The 16,444-nt window shown below is 45.0% G+C and overlaps 1 protein-coding gene across 4 annotated transcripts in view; it reads right to left on the bottom strand.

The window, feature by feature from the left end:
* The window catches only part of LOC111840395 (stAR-related lipid transfer protein 3-like), a 67,649-nt gene that overhangs the window by 43,866 nt on the left and 7,339 nt on the right, over nucleotides 1-16,444 (bottom strand). For all 4 annotated transcript variants that reach the window (XM_023805152.2, XM_023805150.2, XM_023805155.2 and 1 more), the window contains exons 8-13: nucleotides 12,275-12,330; nucleotides 8,489-8,581; nucleotides 8,273-8,335; nucleotides 2,253-2,348; nucleotides 1,851-1,930; nucleotides 1,651-1,755 (exon numbers count right to left, since the gene is read on the bottom strand). In XM_023805152.2, coding sequence (XP_023660920.1) covers nucleotides 1,651-1,755; nucleotides 1,851-1,930; nucleotides 2,253-2,348; nucleotides 8,273-8,335; nucleotides 8,489-8,581; nucleotides 12,275-12,330 — 493 coding nt within the window. The remainder of the gene's footprint in view (nucleotides 1-1,650; nucleotides 1,756-1,850; nucleotides 1,931-2,252; nucleotides 2,349-8,272; nucleotides 8,336-8,488; nucleotides 8,582-12,274; nucleotides 12,331-16,444) is intronic.

The following is a 16,444-nucleotide window of genomic DNA, read 5'->3' as shown; positions in this document are numbered from 1 at the left end:
TGGATGCTTTTCAGCCAAATGGCTATTTCAATATTAGTTTAAATACTAGAACTCGTGGCCATACGTGGAAATTAGTGGGAGAACATTTTAAAACGAATTTGATGAAGCACTTCTTTATACAGTGTGTAGTTAGAGTATGGAATAGTCTTCCTGTTCAAGTAGTGCAGATTAAAACCCTGGGTTCCTTTAAATCAGAGCTAGATAAGATTTTAACAACTCTGAGCTATTAGTTAAGTTCTCCCCAAACTCTCGTTTGTAAATTTCTTGTGTTCTTATTGCTTACCACTTTTTGTCTTAGTATTGCACTGACCTATATGGCTTAGCACAATGCCTTGTGTTGTTTATTATTTTTTCTATTTCATTTATTTTTTTCTGTTTAATTTTTACTGTCATTTTTGAACAGATATTTGTCACACTGTGGACCCTGAGCTCCGCAGTTTTGTCTCTCTGTATACTTGTATATGGCTGAGATGACAACAAAGTTTACTTTGACTTTGACTGAGGCACACAGGGAGTAAAAGTTGCCAACACACTGTTGATTCAATAAGTTTCAAACTTCCTCTGGCATTAAACCAAGCACAAAAACCGTGCACTGAGTGCTTCATGGAATGGGCTTCCATAGCTGAGCAGCTGCATGCAAGCTTCACATCACCAAGCATGATGCCTTGCGTCGGATGGAGTGGAGTATAGCATGCCACTACTAGACTCTGGAGCAGTGGAGTGACAAATTACACTTCTCTGCAGGGCTGTGGAGTCGGTAGATAAATGCTCCGACTCCGACTCCTCAGTTTCTAAATCTTCCGACTCCGACTCCTCTGTATGTATATACTATGCTAATGTATTTTCTACTCTGTCTGCTGCAGTGGCTGTCTCCTCTGTCAGCCAGCCGGAAGTTTAGTGCATTGTGTCACTCACCGGCCAGCTGATCAGCAGAACATAAGAACATAACCATGTTCTTCCACACCTAACTCACCCAACCATGTCTGCTGGCACAGAAAATGGCCTTCCCCATGAACGAGCCTCTGCTGGAGACAGGTAGGGAGATCTGTGTTCTCGGCTCCTTCGGCCCCCTTCACTAGCGCATAGCGAAGGGGAGCCGACGGAGCTGAGAACACACCAGATGATTTTTCAGCCGTTTGACGCGTGATGACTCGTTGAACGGCCGAAAAATCGGCAGTGCATCTGTAAATGTATGGGGGGCTTTAGGCTAGGTTCACAGTTCCCTGTAACAGTGGAACACGACACAATGGAAAGCGGTGCCAGCAGACATGGTTGGGTGAGTTAGGTGTGGAAGAGCTTGACTGGCCACACAGACCCCTGACCTCAACCCTATCTAACACTGTTGTGATGAAGTAGAACAGAGTTTGCAATCTTGACCTTCATGTCCAACTTGTCTGAGGTGTCTAACTTCACAAATGCTGTTTAATGGGCAAAATATAACACGGACACACTTCAAAATCTTGTGGAAAGCCTTCCCTGAAGAGTAGCAGCTGTTGTAGCTGAAAAGGGGGGACCAACTCCATATTGATGCCTATGGATTTAGAATGGGACGTCATAAAAGTTCCTGTAGGTGTAAGGGCAAGGTGTCCCAGTACTTTTGCCCATATACTACACTTGCGATTGGGTGTGAAGACACAGGAAGTGACTTACCGGACATAGCAGTTGTGTAGAGGCTTGGCCTCATGAATGGTAGCCATTCCTGCCGACATGTAGCGATCACGTCGCCGCTCTACTCGTCGTACATTCACAAAGTCTCTGTTATGGGCAGCAGAAACATGGAAAACACTAAGTACAGCGTTGCAGAATGACCACGCAGTTGCATTACCCCTGGTGGAGCCAAGCTGACATACCTGGGGGAGACAACGCCCCCTGCTGCGCCAGAAGAGATGTCATATGACACCAGGGTGTTGTCATCCACACGCTGCAGAATCTGAGAAGTAAGGTGAGTAGGGCCTGGGTTACACATCTCACTTCCCATAAGAGGGGAGATCTAGTTACAGCAATGGTCATTTTAAGTAATGGCAAGGGTCACAGCAAACACCATTTACATAAAATGACGAGGTAGCCAGACAGTAGGGATTACATACAGACCAACTACTTATATGTCAGAGAAAACACAATAAATATAAGTATCACCCCCATGACTGCCCAGCTTCCGGGAGGCACTCTGCTGCCAAGCTGCTCATACAGATCATGACAGTGCTGGCGATAATCATGATGATGATGAAGAGGCGGGACAGTGTGCAGCGTACCTGACAGCCTGAGATTGTCCTGTTCCACTGAACCATCTTCTCCGGCTGCAGAATGACCTCCTGGTAGACAAGCTCTGCAGGGCACTGCATGAAAGCCTATCGGCATGGACATGCATGTCAGAAGTCAGGTTTCCAATCCAAGAGATTTTATGTACAAAAACAGTTTAACACTTAGAAGTGGGCAATGAAATCATTTTAGCATTTAACACTAAACTTTTCCAAATTAATTTTAGTGAATAAAGGCTTTGTCGACACTTGACATTTAGCAACCAACTATAGTTCTATTATGAGAAATTACGGCATTTATACATAAGTTCAGACAGGTGACAGGACTTTAATCATGTGCATTTCCTACAGTAAACACTGAATGTTTCTCCCACTACTCTATAGTCGGCACAGGTTGCCAGTTTGTACAGAGCAACTACTATGCGTTTTCAGGTCAGAACTGGTGATCAGTGGCTGCCTATTACTGGCCCAATAAAAGGTCCTATTTGCTGGCATTCTAAATGCTAAAATGTTTAAGCCAGTGATTTGGTGTAAAGTGTTTCACTACTACATCCTCCTAAAATGTAATTATTTTGTTTCAGCAGCGTCTTCTTTGGATGATAAACACATACAGTTCTGACTATTGGAGCTAATAAAATTATTTTAAAATGTCAAATGCACATTACAGACACTCCAATCTTAATGACCGAGTTCCATTCCAATGACTAGGACGTTCAGTGAATTGGTCGATAGGCCTTTACCCTTTGGGCCTGTACGCTTTACCAATATTTCAGGCATACTGTACTGGTGGTGGGATGATGTCAACCATGTTTAGATATTGTTTTAATGTCACCTTTGCACCATTTTAAACTTTTAAAATTATATTTATAAACAGGAATGCACATAACTGGTACACAAGCACGTATTCACCTTTAAAGCAATACGTGTGAAACACGTTTTCCCTTGCCCGGACGCGGGTCACCGGGGCCCCCCCCTGGAGCCAGGCCTGGGGTTGGGGCTCGATGGCGAGCGCCTGGTGGCCAGGCCTATACCCATGGGGCCTGGTCGGGCACAGCCCGAACAAGGCACGTGGGTCCCCCTTCCAATGGGCTCACCACCCGTAGGAGGGGCCATAGGGGTCGGGTGCATTGTGAGCTGGGCAGTGGCCAAAGGCGGGGACCTTGGCGGTCCGATCCTCGGCTGCAGAAGCTAGCTCTTGGGACATGGAATGTCACCTCTCTGATGGGGAAGGAGCCTGAGCTGGTGCGCAAGGTTGTGAAATTCCGGCTAGATATAGTCGGGCTCACCTCGACGCACGGCTTGGGCTCTGGAACCAGTCTCCTTGAAGGGGATTGGACCCTTTTCCACTCTGGAGTTGCCTGCGAGGAGAGGCGCCGAGCGGGGGTGGGCATACTTATTGCCCCCTGGCTGGGCGCCTGTACATTGGGGTTTACCGCGGTGGACAAGAGGGTAGCCTCCCTTCGCCTTCGGGTGGGGGGACGGGTTCTGACTGTTGTTTGCGCTTATGCGCCGAGCGGCAGTTCAGAGTACCCACCCTTTTTAGAGTCTCTGGAAGGGGTGTTGGAGAGCATTCCTTCTGGGGACTCTCTTGTTCTGCTAGGGGACTTCAATGCTCACGTGGGCAATGACAGTGAGACCTGGAGTGGCGTGATTGGGAGGAACGGCCCCCCCGATCTGAACCCGAGTGGTGTTCTGTTGTTGGACTTCTGTGCTCGCCACGGATTGTCCATAATGAACACCATGTTCAGGCATAAGGGTGTTCATATGTGCACTTGGCACCAGGACACCCTAGGCCGCAGTTCGATGATCGACTTTGTAGTCGTGTCGTCGGACTTGCGGCCGCATGTCTTGGACACTCGGGTGAAGAGAGGGGCGGAGCTGTCAACTGATCACTACCTGGTGGTGGGTTGGCTCCGCTGGTGGGGGAGGAAGCCGGCCAGGCCTGGCAGGCCCAAGCGTATAGTGAGGGTCTGCTGGGAACGTCTGGCTGAATCCCCTGTCAGGAGGAGTTTCAACTCCTACCTCCGGCAGAACTTTTCCCATGTCCCGGGGGAGGCGGGGGACATTGAGTCCGAATGGGCCATGTTCCGTGCCTCCATTGTGGAGGCGGCTGACCGGAGCTGTGGCCGTAAGGTGGTCGGTGCCTGTCGCGGCGGCAATCCGCGAACCCGCTGGTGGACACCAGTGGTGAGGGATGCCGTCAAGCTGAAGAAGGAGTCCTATCGGGCCTATTTAGCCTGTGGGACTCCAGAGGCAGCTGACGGGTACCGGCAGGCCAAGCGGGATGCGGCTTCGGCGGTCGCTGAGGCAAAAACTCGGGTTTGGGAGGAGTTTGGTGAGGCCATGGAAAACGACTTCCGGACGGCTTCGAGGCGATTCTGGTCCACCATCCGGCGGCTCCGGGTGGGAAAGCGGTGTAACATCATCAACACTGTTTATGGTGGGGATGGGGTGCTGCTGACCTCAACCCGGGACGTTTTGGGTCGGTGGAGGGAATACTTCGAAGACCTCCTCAATCCCACCGACACGCCTTCCGATGTGGAAGCAGAGTATGGGGACTTGGGTGTGGACTCCCCTATCTCGGGGGCGGAGGTCGCTGAGGTGGTTAAAAAGCTCCTCGGTGGCCGAGCCCCGGGGGTGGATGAGATCCGCCCAGAGTTCCTGAAGGCTCTGGATGCTGTAGGGCAGTCTTGGTTGACACGCATCTGCAGCATCGCGTGGACATCGGGGGCAGTGCCTCTGGACTGGCAGACCGGGGTGGTGGTCCCCCTCTTCAAGAAAGGGGACCAGAGGGTGTGCTCCAACTATAGGGGGATCACACTCCTCAGCCTCCCTGGTAAGGTCTATTCGGGGGTTCTGGAGAGGAGGGTCCGCCGGATTGTCGAACCTCGGATTCAGGAGGAGCAGTGTGGTTTTCGCCCCGGCCGTGGAACAGTGGACCAGCTCTATACTCTCCGCAGGGTTCTGGAGGGTTCATGGGAGTTTGCCCAACCAGTCTACATGTGTTTTGTGGACTTGGAGAAGGCATTCGACCGTGTCCCTCGGGCAGTCCTGTGGGGGGTGCTCCGGGAGTGGGGGGTGCTCCGGGAGTATGGGGTGCCGGGCTTCCTTTTAAGGGCTGTTCGGTCCCTGTATGACCGGTGCCAGAGTCTGGTCCGCATGAGCGGCAATAAGTCGGACTTGTTTCCGGTGAGGGTTGGACTCCGTCAGGGCTGTCCTTTGTCACCGATTCTGTTCATAACTTTTATGGACAGAATTTCTAGGCGCAGCCAGGGCGTTGAGGGTGTCCGGTTTGGTGACCTCAGGATTAGGTCTCTGCTTTTTGCAGATGATGTGGTCCTGTTGGCCTCATCAGACCGTGACCTTTGGCTCTCGCTGGGACAGTTCGCAGCCGAGTGTGAAGCGGCTGGGATGAGAATCAGCACCTCCAAATCCGAGACCATGGTCCTCAGCCGGAAAAGGGTAGAATGCTCTCTCCTGGTCGGGGATGGGATCCTTCCCCAAGTGGAGGAGTTTAAGTATCTCGGGGTCTTGTTCACGAGTGGGGGGACGATGGAGCGGGAGGTCGACAGGCGGATCGGTGCGGCGTCCGCAGTGATGCGGGCGCTGCATCGGTCTGTCATGGTGAAGAAGGAGCTGAGCCAAAAGGCGAAGCTCTCGATTTACCAGTCGATCTACGTTCCTACCCTCACCTATGGTCACGAGCTGTAGGTAGTGACCGAAAGAACGAGATCGCGAGTGCAAGCGGCCGAAATGAGTTTCCTCCGCAGGGTGGCTGGGCTCTCCCTTAGAGATAGGGTGAGGAGCTCGGTCATTCGGGAGGGACTCAGAGTAGAGCCGCTGCTCCTCCGCATTGAGAGGAGTCAGATGAGGTGGCTCGGGTATCTGATTAGGATGCCTCCTGGGCGCCTCCCTGGTGAGGTGTTCCGGGCATGTCCCACTGGGAGGAGGCCCCGGGGAAGACCCAGGACACGCTGGAGGGACTATGTCTCTCGGCTGGCCTGGGAACGCCTCGGGATTCCCCCAGAGGAGCTGGAGGAAGTGGCCGGGGAGAGGGAAGTCTGGGTTTCCCTGCTGAGACTGCTGCCCCCGCGACCCGACCTCGGATAAGCGGGAGAAAATGGATGGATGGATGGACGTGTGAAAATCAATTGTTGTATCAGCCCAAATGCATACTTTTTTATGTCTATTGATATAACAAGAAATTATTGCACATTTTAACCTTTATATTCTAATTCGTACATTATTTGCGGTATAAAAGGTTAAAATACACAGCAATTTCTTGTCATAGCAGCACAAATGCACATAAAATACGTTAATGTTACAACAATCTCTTGCTCCACATTTCGCTTTTAAAGGTGAATGTGAACTTGCATATCAGTTATATGTACATGGGTGTAAATTATAAGGGGGCTAGAGTGGTTGTAACCCCCGCCCCCAATAAAACCAACCAATACAACCCCTGGGATACCCTCAACTCCCCAAATGTTCAACCCAAAGTTATGCTCTTGTATGTGCATCCCTGTTTATAAACGTTTATATAGTACTGTATAGTGCAGTAAACAGAACAGAGGAAATCAGCACTAATTGTTGCATTGCTACATTAATTAGGTTTGCATACTGTAAATATAGGTAATCGTGTTTGTTTATTCTGAATAAAGAAAAACTCTAAAAGGTCTAAACTCCAGCTTCATAACTTTATTTGCTTTAATCTGCATAATTCCTTGATGCTAATATGCCACTCTGCCATTTCCATGCCCAAAGTTCTCATACAGTGTACAATACCGATAGGTCGGAGAGGTCATAGACTGTCTGTATTGCCCTGTTCAGGCAGTCTCCAGGTTACGAACTAGAGCCTAAGTCTGTCTTTAAGTCGAATTTGTAGATAAATAATATAGTGCATGATAATAATTATACGGTAATAATAGCAACTACATATAGTACTGTACCTCGAGTAAATAAACTGCCGCTGCTGCGCAATGTTTTCACGAGCGTCACAAAGTAATATTTGTGTATGTTATTACGAACCGTTGTATGTAACCTTAAGTTTTAATATGACAGCCTTTATCGTAGTTTGTTCGTATGTATGAGTTGTCTGTAAGTCGGATGTTATTAACCTGGGGATGGGCTGAAAGAAGTCAAACGTATATACACTGCCCGGCCAAAAAAAAGTCCCCATTTCAATTTAATTGGCAAATACTTAAAAAGCCAATGACTGAATCATTATTACAGCTCAGCAATGTTATGCAGCAATAAAGTGAAGTCAACTGAGTACCTGAATATACTGACTGGCCAGGTTAACCCTCCATGCATCATGAATGGATTTTTTATTTCCTGATGTCACGGGTATATTCCAGGGCGAGAAAACCAAGATTAGTCAGGCTCGAATTGTCAAAGAGTGGTTCAGTAGCATGAGGATTGATTTTCACACATGAATTGATCAATTGGCCACTTCAGAGTCTTGACCTTAGCTCCAATGAAAGTCTTTGAGATGTACTAAAGAAGACTTCATGGAGTGATTCAACTCACTTTGTCAATATAAGACCTCGGTGAGAAATGGATGCAAATATGGAAGAAACAAAATGCAGATATGTTGCATAAACTTGTGGAAACAATGCCATGACAAATGTATGCCATAATCAAAGCTAAAGGCAGTCCATCGCAAAATTCAAATAGCGACTTTGTTTTTTTTGGCCGGGCAGCGTATTTTGTCAGTACCTTTAGAGTTCTGGATGGAAATGTGCCGGAGATATTTTTTTGGTGAAACTAATGTGACAGGTTTTCCCTGGATATTGCGTTATTACGCATGCAGTTTCTATCAATAAAAATCAGTTTTATAGAAATGCAATGACCACAAGTTATTTTGCTAAAGTTATTGACACATATTTTCGTTTTGTTGGCAAGAATATACACGTTTCCAAGTGGATGAAAACATAGTTTTCATAGTGTCACACAGGGGATTCAAAGCATGATGGACCTGCCATCTCCTGCCCGCATTGTAGCAGAAGGTTTACCTTGAGAATGAAGGTCTTCCCATAGAAAGGTATCTCCAGGGAGTACACGGCATCACCATACTCCTGACAAGACACAAAACAAGTGTTTGGTTTCCAAAAAAATGAATTATTGAAAGCTAAAATTTCTACAGTGTCTAAGAATAAGTCACATACACCACTTGATTTGGATAAAAAAAATACAAACACACAGGCCCACCCTCATCTCTCTGCACTCACATTGTCCTTCTCAAACTTCCAGTTCTCTTCCTGCATCAGGATCTGCTCCACCACCGCCATGGCCTCCCGGCCCTGCCGCACAAACTCCTTCTCCTGTCAGAACAGGGAGATGGCGCTAATGCTACATGGGGCTCAAGGAGTAAGGGTAAATACAGCAAACACCACTAAAGCATAGTATGGAGTATCTCTGATGAGTGTCTTAGCTGAACTAGGACTCAAGTCTAGACATATTCACACAAGGTAGAGACAAGACAGGACACAGCAGGAACACAGCATGGGATGGCAGGTGTGCCACACAGATAAATCAGCCTTCTATCCATCGTATATCACAACATGACTGTCCATAACTCTCCTTCCTAAAGCAGTACCTCAGTTTTACACTATTTAAGTTTATATCAATACCAGCGAGGTAACTGTTATGCCACCTGCTGGCAGTTAACCAACACTGATTGACTGATGTATGGCCTCACTGCGCTTTTAACAGCCAAGTGAGAGGGGCCTCCTCAGAAGCACTGATGAATAACAGTTATGTTTTAGTTTGAAGTTATTTTAAACATCACACAGGAAAGTTTAAGGTAAGGCCATCATAATCTCATTCTGCAGACGGTTTTGTCAGAAGGAAAAATTTACAACGGTAACCATTTAAACAGACAAATCTTTCACTGAAGAGAATTACAGGATACAAGTTGCCATATATTTAAAGCCAAATATTTTTTGTCCAAGGCCTAGGCGCCAGCCAAAAGGAGCTGGCTGCTCCTCCGACTGAAGTGTTATTTCGACTGTTTAATACAGTTTTGCTTTTGCCATGTCTTTATAAATAAACCATGTGAAAAATGTTCATTCTGGAGCCCTTATTTTAGGGTGTCTACAGAAATCTTGATATGAAATTTAAGACTTTAAGGCCTTTTTATTGCCACTTCAAGATGAAACTGTAAGCGTAAACATCCATCCATTTTCCAACCTGCTTATCCTTCTGGGTCGTGGGGGGTCTGGAGCCTATCCCAGAAGCTACGTGCACGAGGCAGGAAACAACCCAGGATGGGGGGCAAACTCACGCATGCACACCTATGGGCAATTCAGTAACTCCAATTAGCCTCAGCATGTCTTTGGACTGTGGGGGGGGGGAAACCAGAGTACCCGGAGGAAACCCCACGACGACATGGGGAGAACATGCAAGTTCCGCACACATGTGACCCAGGCGGAGACTCAAACCTGGGTCCCAGACGTGTGAACCAACAGTGCTAACCACCGCACCACCGTGCCGCCCTATTAAGCGTAAACCTGTTTTAGCAGAATCAATACACATACATTTACACTAAAGTGACTACACCCACTGTTCATTCAACATTGTATTAAAAATAGTCCAACAACTGATGTGTGAAGAATAAATCAAAACTTTCCAATGTGATGATCAAGGCATGGGTGCCTCAATTATGAGAAATCCTCCTACCAATAAACTTCTCTCAAAACAGAGGAACAACTGACTCAGCTTTAAGACATTTAATGTCTTTTTCTCCAAATTTACAAGCATATTAAGAGGCAAATTTAACAGATTCTTGAAAATTTTGATTTACACATTCCTATGGATTGCAGCTTCAAAGACAATGCCAAAGACGAGATACATAGCTAACGTGTGTTCTGATAGCTGCATACAGCCCATGCTATTTTAGCACTAATTATTGAAGTTACACACACACACACACACAAATACCAAAAGCAATCATCAAAATTAAAGAATATACCACGAAGCAAGATTAACATTCAATATTCCTTTTTCAATCTCACCCTCACACTTTTTAATTAAACCCAGATTGTTTTCTTAAATAAAACTAACATTTACATTGTAGGGACCTTAAAAATTTCCCAACAAGGTAAGAAATAAGACATATCACTACATTTTCACTACATATGAGAGCTCCTACATATTCAATGAAAGGAGGCCAGAAATAGTGAAATGGGTTAGGTTTTTCTTATTTATTTATCCAACTGAATGTTGCAACTACACCATTTAGTCATCTTCATGTACCCAAGACTTTGGTGATCAGATATCTGGGATCAAAACAAACTGGCACCATTGCTTACTATGTACTTTTATAATGTTTCTGCAAGTGTTCCAAACTGCATTTCGCAATGTCTATACTTTGATGTCAAATTACAAACTTAACATAAATTATATATTTACAATATACATTAAAATTGAGTTGCCTATAGGGACTCTAGTCCTAGCTTAAGCTAATTGTTCACTCCCAGTTAGACCTGTAGTGTGAGGTGTAGAGCTGGGTGGGGATCGGTGCCACTGGCTTTGGATAAACTGAATTGACAGTGCTGTCACTCTAGCTTTACAACTGCTAGTGGGATTGGAGTGCAGACATTTCAGGGACTCCCCATGCCTGCATTCCCACTTGCCATATCTGCCGGAGCTTACACATTGCACTTACATATTGCACTCACCTGTTAGCACTGCCTATAGTCTCCCCTACTTTGACTAATTGCATTTATTTCCACCACCTTCTCCTGGGGTATGCTGCCTGGAGACCCCAAATTATCAAGATATCCACACCCTGCTACGTGCGACATCCCCACTTCCCATGACATCCATCCGTCTAGCTCGCCCTTCTGCCTGTGTCGTCCTCCATGTATGCCCAGCTGCCATACTACTGGTTGCCTGGCGTTCTAAAGGAGCACCAGCACCGGCTTGTTATCACCTCCCTGCTTCCCGGTTGTGACTCAAATTTTATGACTCAGACAGTGCGACTTGGCACTTAGCCATCTCGCCGATTTGACTTTCCCTGCTGGCCCCAGGAGAATGGGCTCCCCCTTTGAGTCTGGTCCCTCCCAAGGTTTCTTGCTTCTAGGGAGTTTTTCCTTGCCACTGTCGCCTCTGGCTTACTCAGTGGGGGCTTTGGGCAGGGATGCTGTAAAGCGCTTTGAGACAATGTAATGTGAAAACGCGCTATACAAAAATAAATTTGTTGTTGTTTGATCGGTGCACCACTACTTAAAAGCATGCAGAAATGGGTTAGTAAAATTCTTGGTCTGAGGTTCTGCAGTTGTGGCCAAATGTTGAGAATGACACAAGTATTGGTTTTCACAAAGCCTGCTGCCTCAGTTTATATGATGGCCTTGCCCTCGTCAACACTTACCTATGTTAACGAGAGAATCACTGAAATGATGTCAGCAGGTCCTTTTGTGGCAGGGCTGAAATGCAGTGGAAATAGTTTTTTGGTTCATTTTCATGGCAAGGAGGGAGTTTGCAATTAATTGCAATTCATCTGATCACTATTAACATTATGGAGTATATGCAAATTGCCGCCACAAAAACTGAGGCAGCAAACTTTGTGAAAAACAATACTTGTGTCATTCTCATAACTTTTGGCCACAACTGGATGCATTCTCGGATAGTGCACTAACAGACAGACGGCATCATCTGTATCTTGGCTTTGCCCAAAAGATATTGATTATAGGTTACATATAAATAAATAAAACACAAATTTTAATATAATAAGCTTAATAGCAGTCCATTACTAAGTACTAGCTGTCAGATGTTCTTACCCAAAAGACTTACTGTAGTGAAATTCTGAGCAACCTTTAAACATATGAAATATTTTTCAACATCAGACTAAAATATGTTTATAACCTCAAAAAAATGAAGACCTAGTAAACTTAAATTTAAGACTTTTCAAGGCCTTAATTGCTTCAACTCAAATTTAAGACTTTTTAATACACCGTGGACACCTTGTATTTATCTAGCTTGTTTCTAGGTGATGAGGATGGACTGAACCTCACCTGGACAGTGACCGCTCTCCGCCCTAGTCCCTCCTCATCCAGCTCCTCATCTGAACCTACAGAATAGCATAGTGAACAGGATACTTTATTAATCAATCCATTTTCTATACCCGCTTGGCCGATGCAGGGTCATGGGGGTCCAGAGGGGTATGGCAAAGAATAAACCAGAATGGGGCACCAACCAATCGCAGGGCACACACCATTCAGACACAGATCCACACCTACAGGCAGTTGGGCAACATCAATTAACCTTAGCAAGTTTTTGGACTGTAGACCCAGAGAACCCGGAAGAACCCCCATGATGACACGGGGAGAAACATGCCAAATCCTTACACCTAGAGGTGTGAGGCAACAGTGCTAGGCATTGCGCTGCCCACTTTACTCATTCCTGTGGGGAAATTGTTATTTCACCTATCCCATCTTGTTTAACTTGAGACACACAGATATATACACACGTGGACAAAATTATTGGTACCCTTCGGTCAATGAAAGAAAAACTCACAACGGTCACAGAAATAACTTTAATCTGACAAAAGTAACAATAAATAAAAATTCTATGAAATTTAACCAATGAAAGTCAGACATAGCTTTTCAACCATGCTTCAACAGAATTATTTAAAAAAATAAACTCATGGAATAGGCCGGGACAAAAATGATGGTACCCCTAACTTAATATTTTGTTGCACAACCTTTTGAGGCAATCACTGCAATCAAATGATTCCCGTAACTGTCAATGAGACTTCTGCACCTCTCAGCAGGTATTTTGGCCCACTCCTCATGAGCAAACTGCTCCAGTTGTCTCAGGTTTGAAGGGCGCCTCAGGTTTTTAAGGGTGTTTTTAGCTGTGTGTTTTGGGTCATTGTCCTGTTGCAAGACCCATGACCTGCAACTGAGACCAAGCTTTCTGACACTGGCCAGCACATTTCTCTCTAGAATTCCTTGATAGTCTTGAGATTTCATTGTACTCTGCACAGATTCAAGACACCCTGTGCCAGATGCAGCAAAGCAGCCCCAGAACATAACAGAGCCTCCTCCATGTTTCATACTAGGGACAGTGTTCTTTTCTTGATACGCTTCATTTTTCCGTCTGTGAACATAGAGCTGATGTGCCTTGGCAAAAAGTTCCATTTTTGTCTCATCTGTCCATAGGACATTCTCCCAGAAGCTTTGTGGCTTGTCAACATAGTTTGGCAAATTCCAGTTCGGCTTTTTTATGATTTGTTTTCAACAATGGTGTCCTCCTTGGTTGTCTCCCATGAAGTCCACTTTGGCTCAAACAACGACGGATGGTGCGATCTGACACTGATGTTCCTTGAGCTTGAAGTTCACCAGAAGTTTTTCTTCTCTTCAGAAGTTTTTCTGGGCTCTTTTGTTACCATTCGTTTTATCCATCTCTTTGATTTGTCATCAATTTTCCTCCTGCGGCCATGTCCAGGGAGGTTGGCTACAGTCCCATGGATTTTAAATTTCTGAATAATATGTGCAACTGTAGTCACAGGAACATGCTTCGAGATGGCCTTATAGCCTTTACCTTTAACATGCTTGTCTATAATTTTCTTTCTAATCTCCTGAGACAACTCTTTCCTTCGCTTCCTCTGGTCCATGTTGAGTGTGGTACACACCATGCCACCAAACAACACAGTGACTACCTGGAGCCCTATATATTGGCCAACTGACTGATAAGATTGTAGACACCTGTGATGCTAATTAGTGGACACACCTTGAATTAACATGTCCCTTTGGTCACATTATTTTCAGTCTTTTCTAGGGGTACCATTATTTTTGTCCAGGCCTGTTTCATGAGTTTATTTTTTTAAATAATTCTGTTGAAGCATGGTTGAAAAGCAATATCTGACTTTCATTGGTTAAATTTCATAGAATTTTTATTTATTATTACTTTTGTCAGATTAAAGTTATTTCTGTGACCATTGTGAGCTTTTCTTTCATTGACCGAAGGGTACCAACAATTTTGTCCACGTGTGTATATATATAAGGGCTGTCAAAATTAACGGGTTAACGCGGATTAATCCATCATCATGATTAATCTGATTAAAATTTTAAAAGAAATTAACCCATCTGCAGTGCAGAATGATTCGAAATCACTGAAATGTCTCTGTCAACCTATTTCGGGTAGTTTTAGTGCGTTCCATTTCCCCTCGGAACTTGTATTCCGAGTCGGATTCCGGAGTATTGAAGCCGGAAGTGACTACATGCGCTCCCGTTTCTCGGACATCCGATAAATATCTCGGAGCAGCACAGAGGATCCCGAGTTCAGAATCCAAGATGGCTGCGCCTTTTATCAACAGAAGGGAAAGTTGTAGTCTTATACTGTTTAAGCACTACTTCTCATTTGTGGCTCATTAAATCGGTCACACATGCTATACCGTCCAACTTATCTGTGGATGTGTTGCTATGGAGTTTTATATGTAAAGCACCGCACGTAATGTGTTATCAACTGATATTGCTAACAATGGCAATTAACCGGGCTAGAATTGGACTTCATGATTAGTTGGATTATTTGTCAGATTTACGGTAGTTTGTGCTAATTGTAAGCGAACGAAGATAAAGACCATTTAAACTGAGGTACCTTAAATCCGACAAGTTGTCCGGCTAAGCAAAAAATCTTGCTTTTTGATATGGGTCCATGGTATTGCACTTCTGTGCAGGGCTGTGGAGTCGGAGTCTGAGTCGGAGTCGAGGAGTCGGAGACAATTTTGGGTACCTAGAGTCGGAGTCGGCAAAAAGTTAACCGACTCCGACTCCTACTAAATTTAAATGGGAATTAAAAAAGTAAGTTGAAATGTCCCAATTCACAAACAGTCATAATGAACTACTTCTCTGCTGTAAGAATAAAGCCCAATGCATGCAGTGCATAATGTTACCACAAAACGAACATGTCAAGTAACCATGAAGCATGCTTTTCATTGACTGTATGCGTCACTATATGGGATGTAATGCACAGGTAAGGTGCGGCACCGCTTTCCATTGTGTCGTGTTCCACTGTTACAGGGAACTGTGAACCTAGCCTAAAGCCCCCCATACATTTACAGATGCACTGCCGATTTTTCGGCCGTTCAACGAGTCATCACGCATCAAACGGCTGAAAAATCATCAGGTGTGTTCTCAGCTCTGTCGGCTCCCCTTCACTATGCGCTACCCTTGAAACCTTGTTTTCATTGTGTTTGTCTTTAATCTGGCATTATAGTAGAGTGTTGGCTTCCTAGCCAGTAGTTCTGTGGTGAAATACATGTATGTTGCCTTCCTTTCCTTCAATGGATGTAGAAAATACATTAGCATAGTATATACCCACAAACCCACCCACTACTAGCCTTGTTGACCCAATACCCACCAATCTACTTAAGGAAATTGCACCACTGATTAGCACTACATTGTTAAACTTGTTAAACTCATCTCTTAGTCTTGGATATGTTCCTAAATCTTTTAAAATGGCTGTTATTAGACCTATCCTAAAGAAACCAAATCTTGAACCTAGTGACTTAGGAAACTATAGACCCATCTCAAATCTTCCCTTCATTTCTAAAATTCTTGAGAAAGTTGTTGCTCACCAGCTGTCCTCCTTTCTTCAAGATAATAATGCTAACGAGCTATATCAGTCTGGTTTCAGACCCAATCATAGCACAGAAACGGCCTTAGTCTAAGTGATAAACGACTTGCTTATGGCTTCCGACCGTGGCTGTATATCGCTATTATTCTTACTGGATCTAACTGCAGCATTCGATACTGTAGACCATAATATTCTTTTGGACCGGTTGGAAACATTGATTGGCATTAAAGGGACAGCACTACTGTGGTTTCGTTCGTATTTAACTGATCGTTACCAGTTTGTCCATGTAAACAATGAGTCATCCATAGCCACTAAAGTAAGATATGGTGTCCCGCAGGGATCAGTGCTGGGCCCCCTACTGTTCAAACTATATATGCTACCGCTTGGTAACATAATTAGAAATTACAGTGTTAATTTTCATTGTTATGCTGATGATACACAATTGTATATATCTGTTAAACCTAGTGACGCATCCCAGCTCTCTTCTTTAGCAGACTGTCTGCTAGACATCCGTTGTTGGATGGCAAGGAATTTCCTCATGTTAAATACTGAAAAAACTGAGGTTCTTTTAATCGGTCCTAAGGAGGCCCGCAATAAGTTTGTAA

Source organism: Paramormyrops kingsleyae, chromosome 5 (genome assembly GCF_048594095.1).
Source record: "Paramormyrops kingsleyae isolate MSU_618 chromosome 5, PKINGS_0.4, whole genome shotgun sequence".
Lineage (NCBI taxonomy): Eukaryota > Metazoa > Chordata > Actinopteri > Osteoglossiformes > Mormyridae > Paramormyrops > Paramormyrops kingsleyae.
Note: the sequence above shows the minus strand (reverse complement) of the source record. Positions and strands in the feature narration are given on the sequence as shown.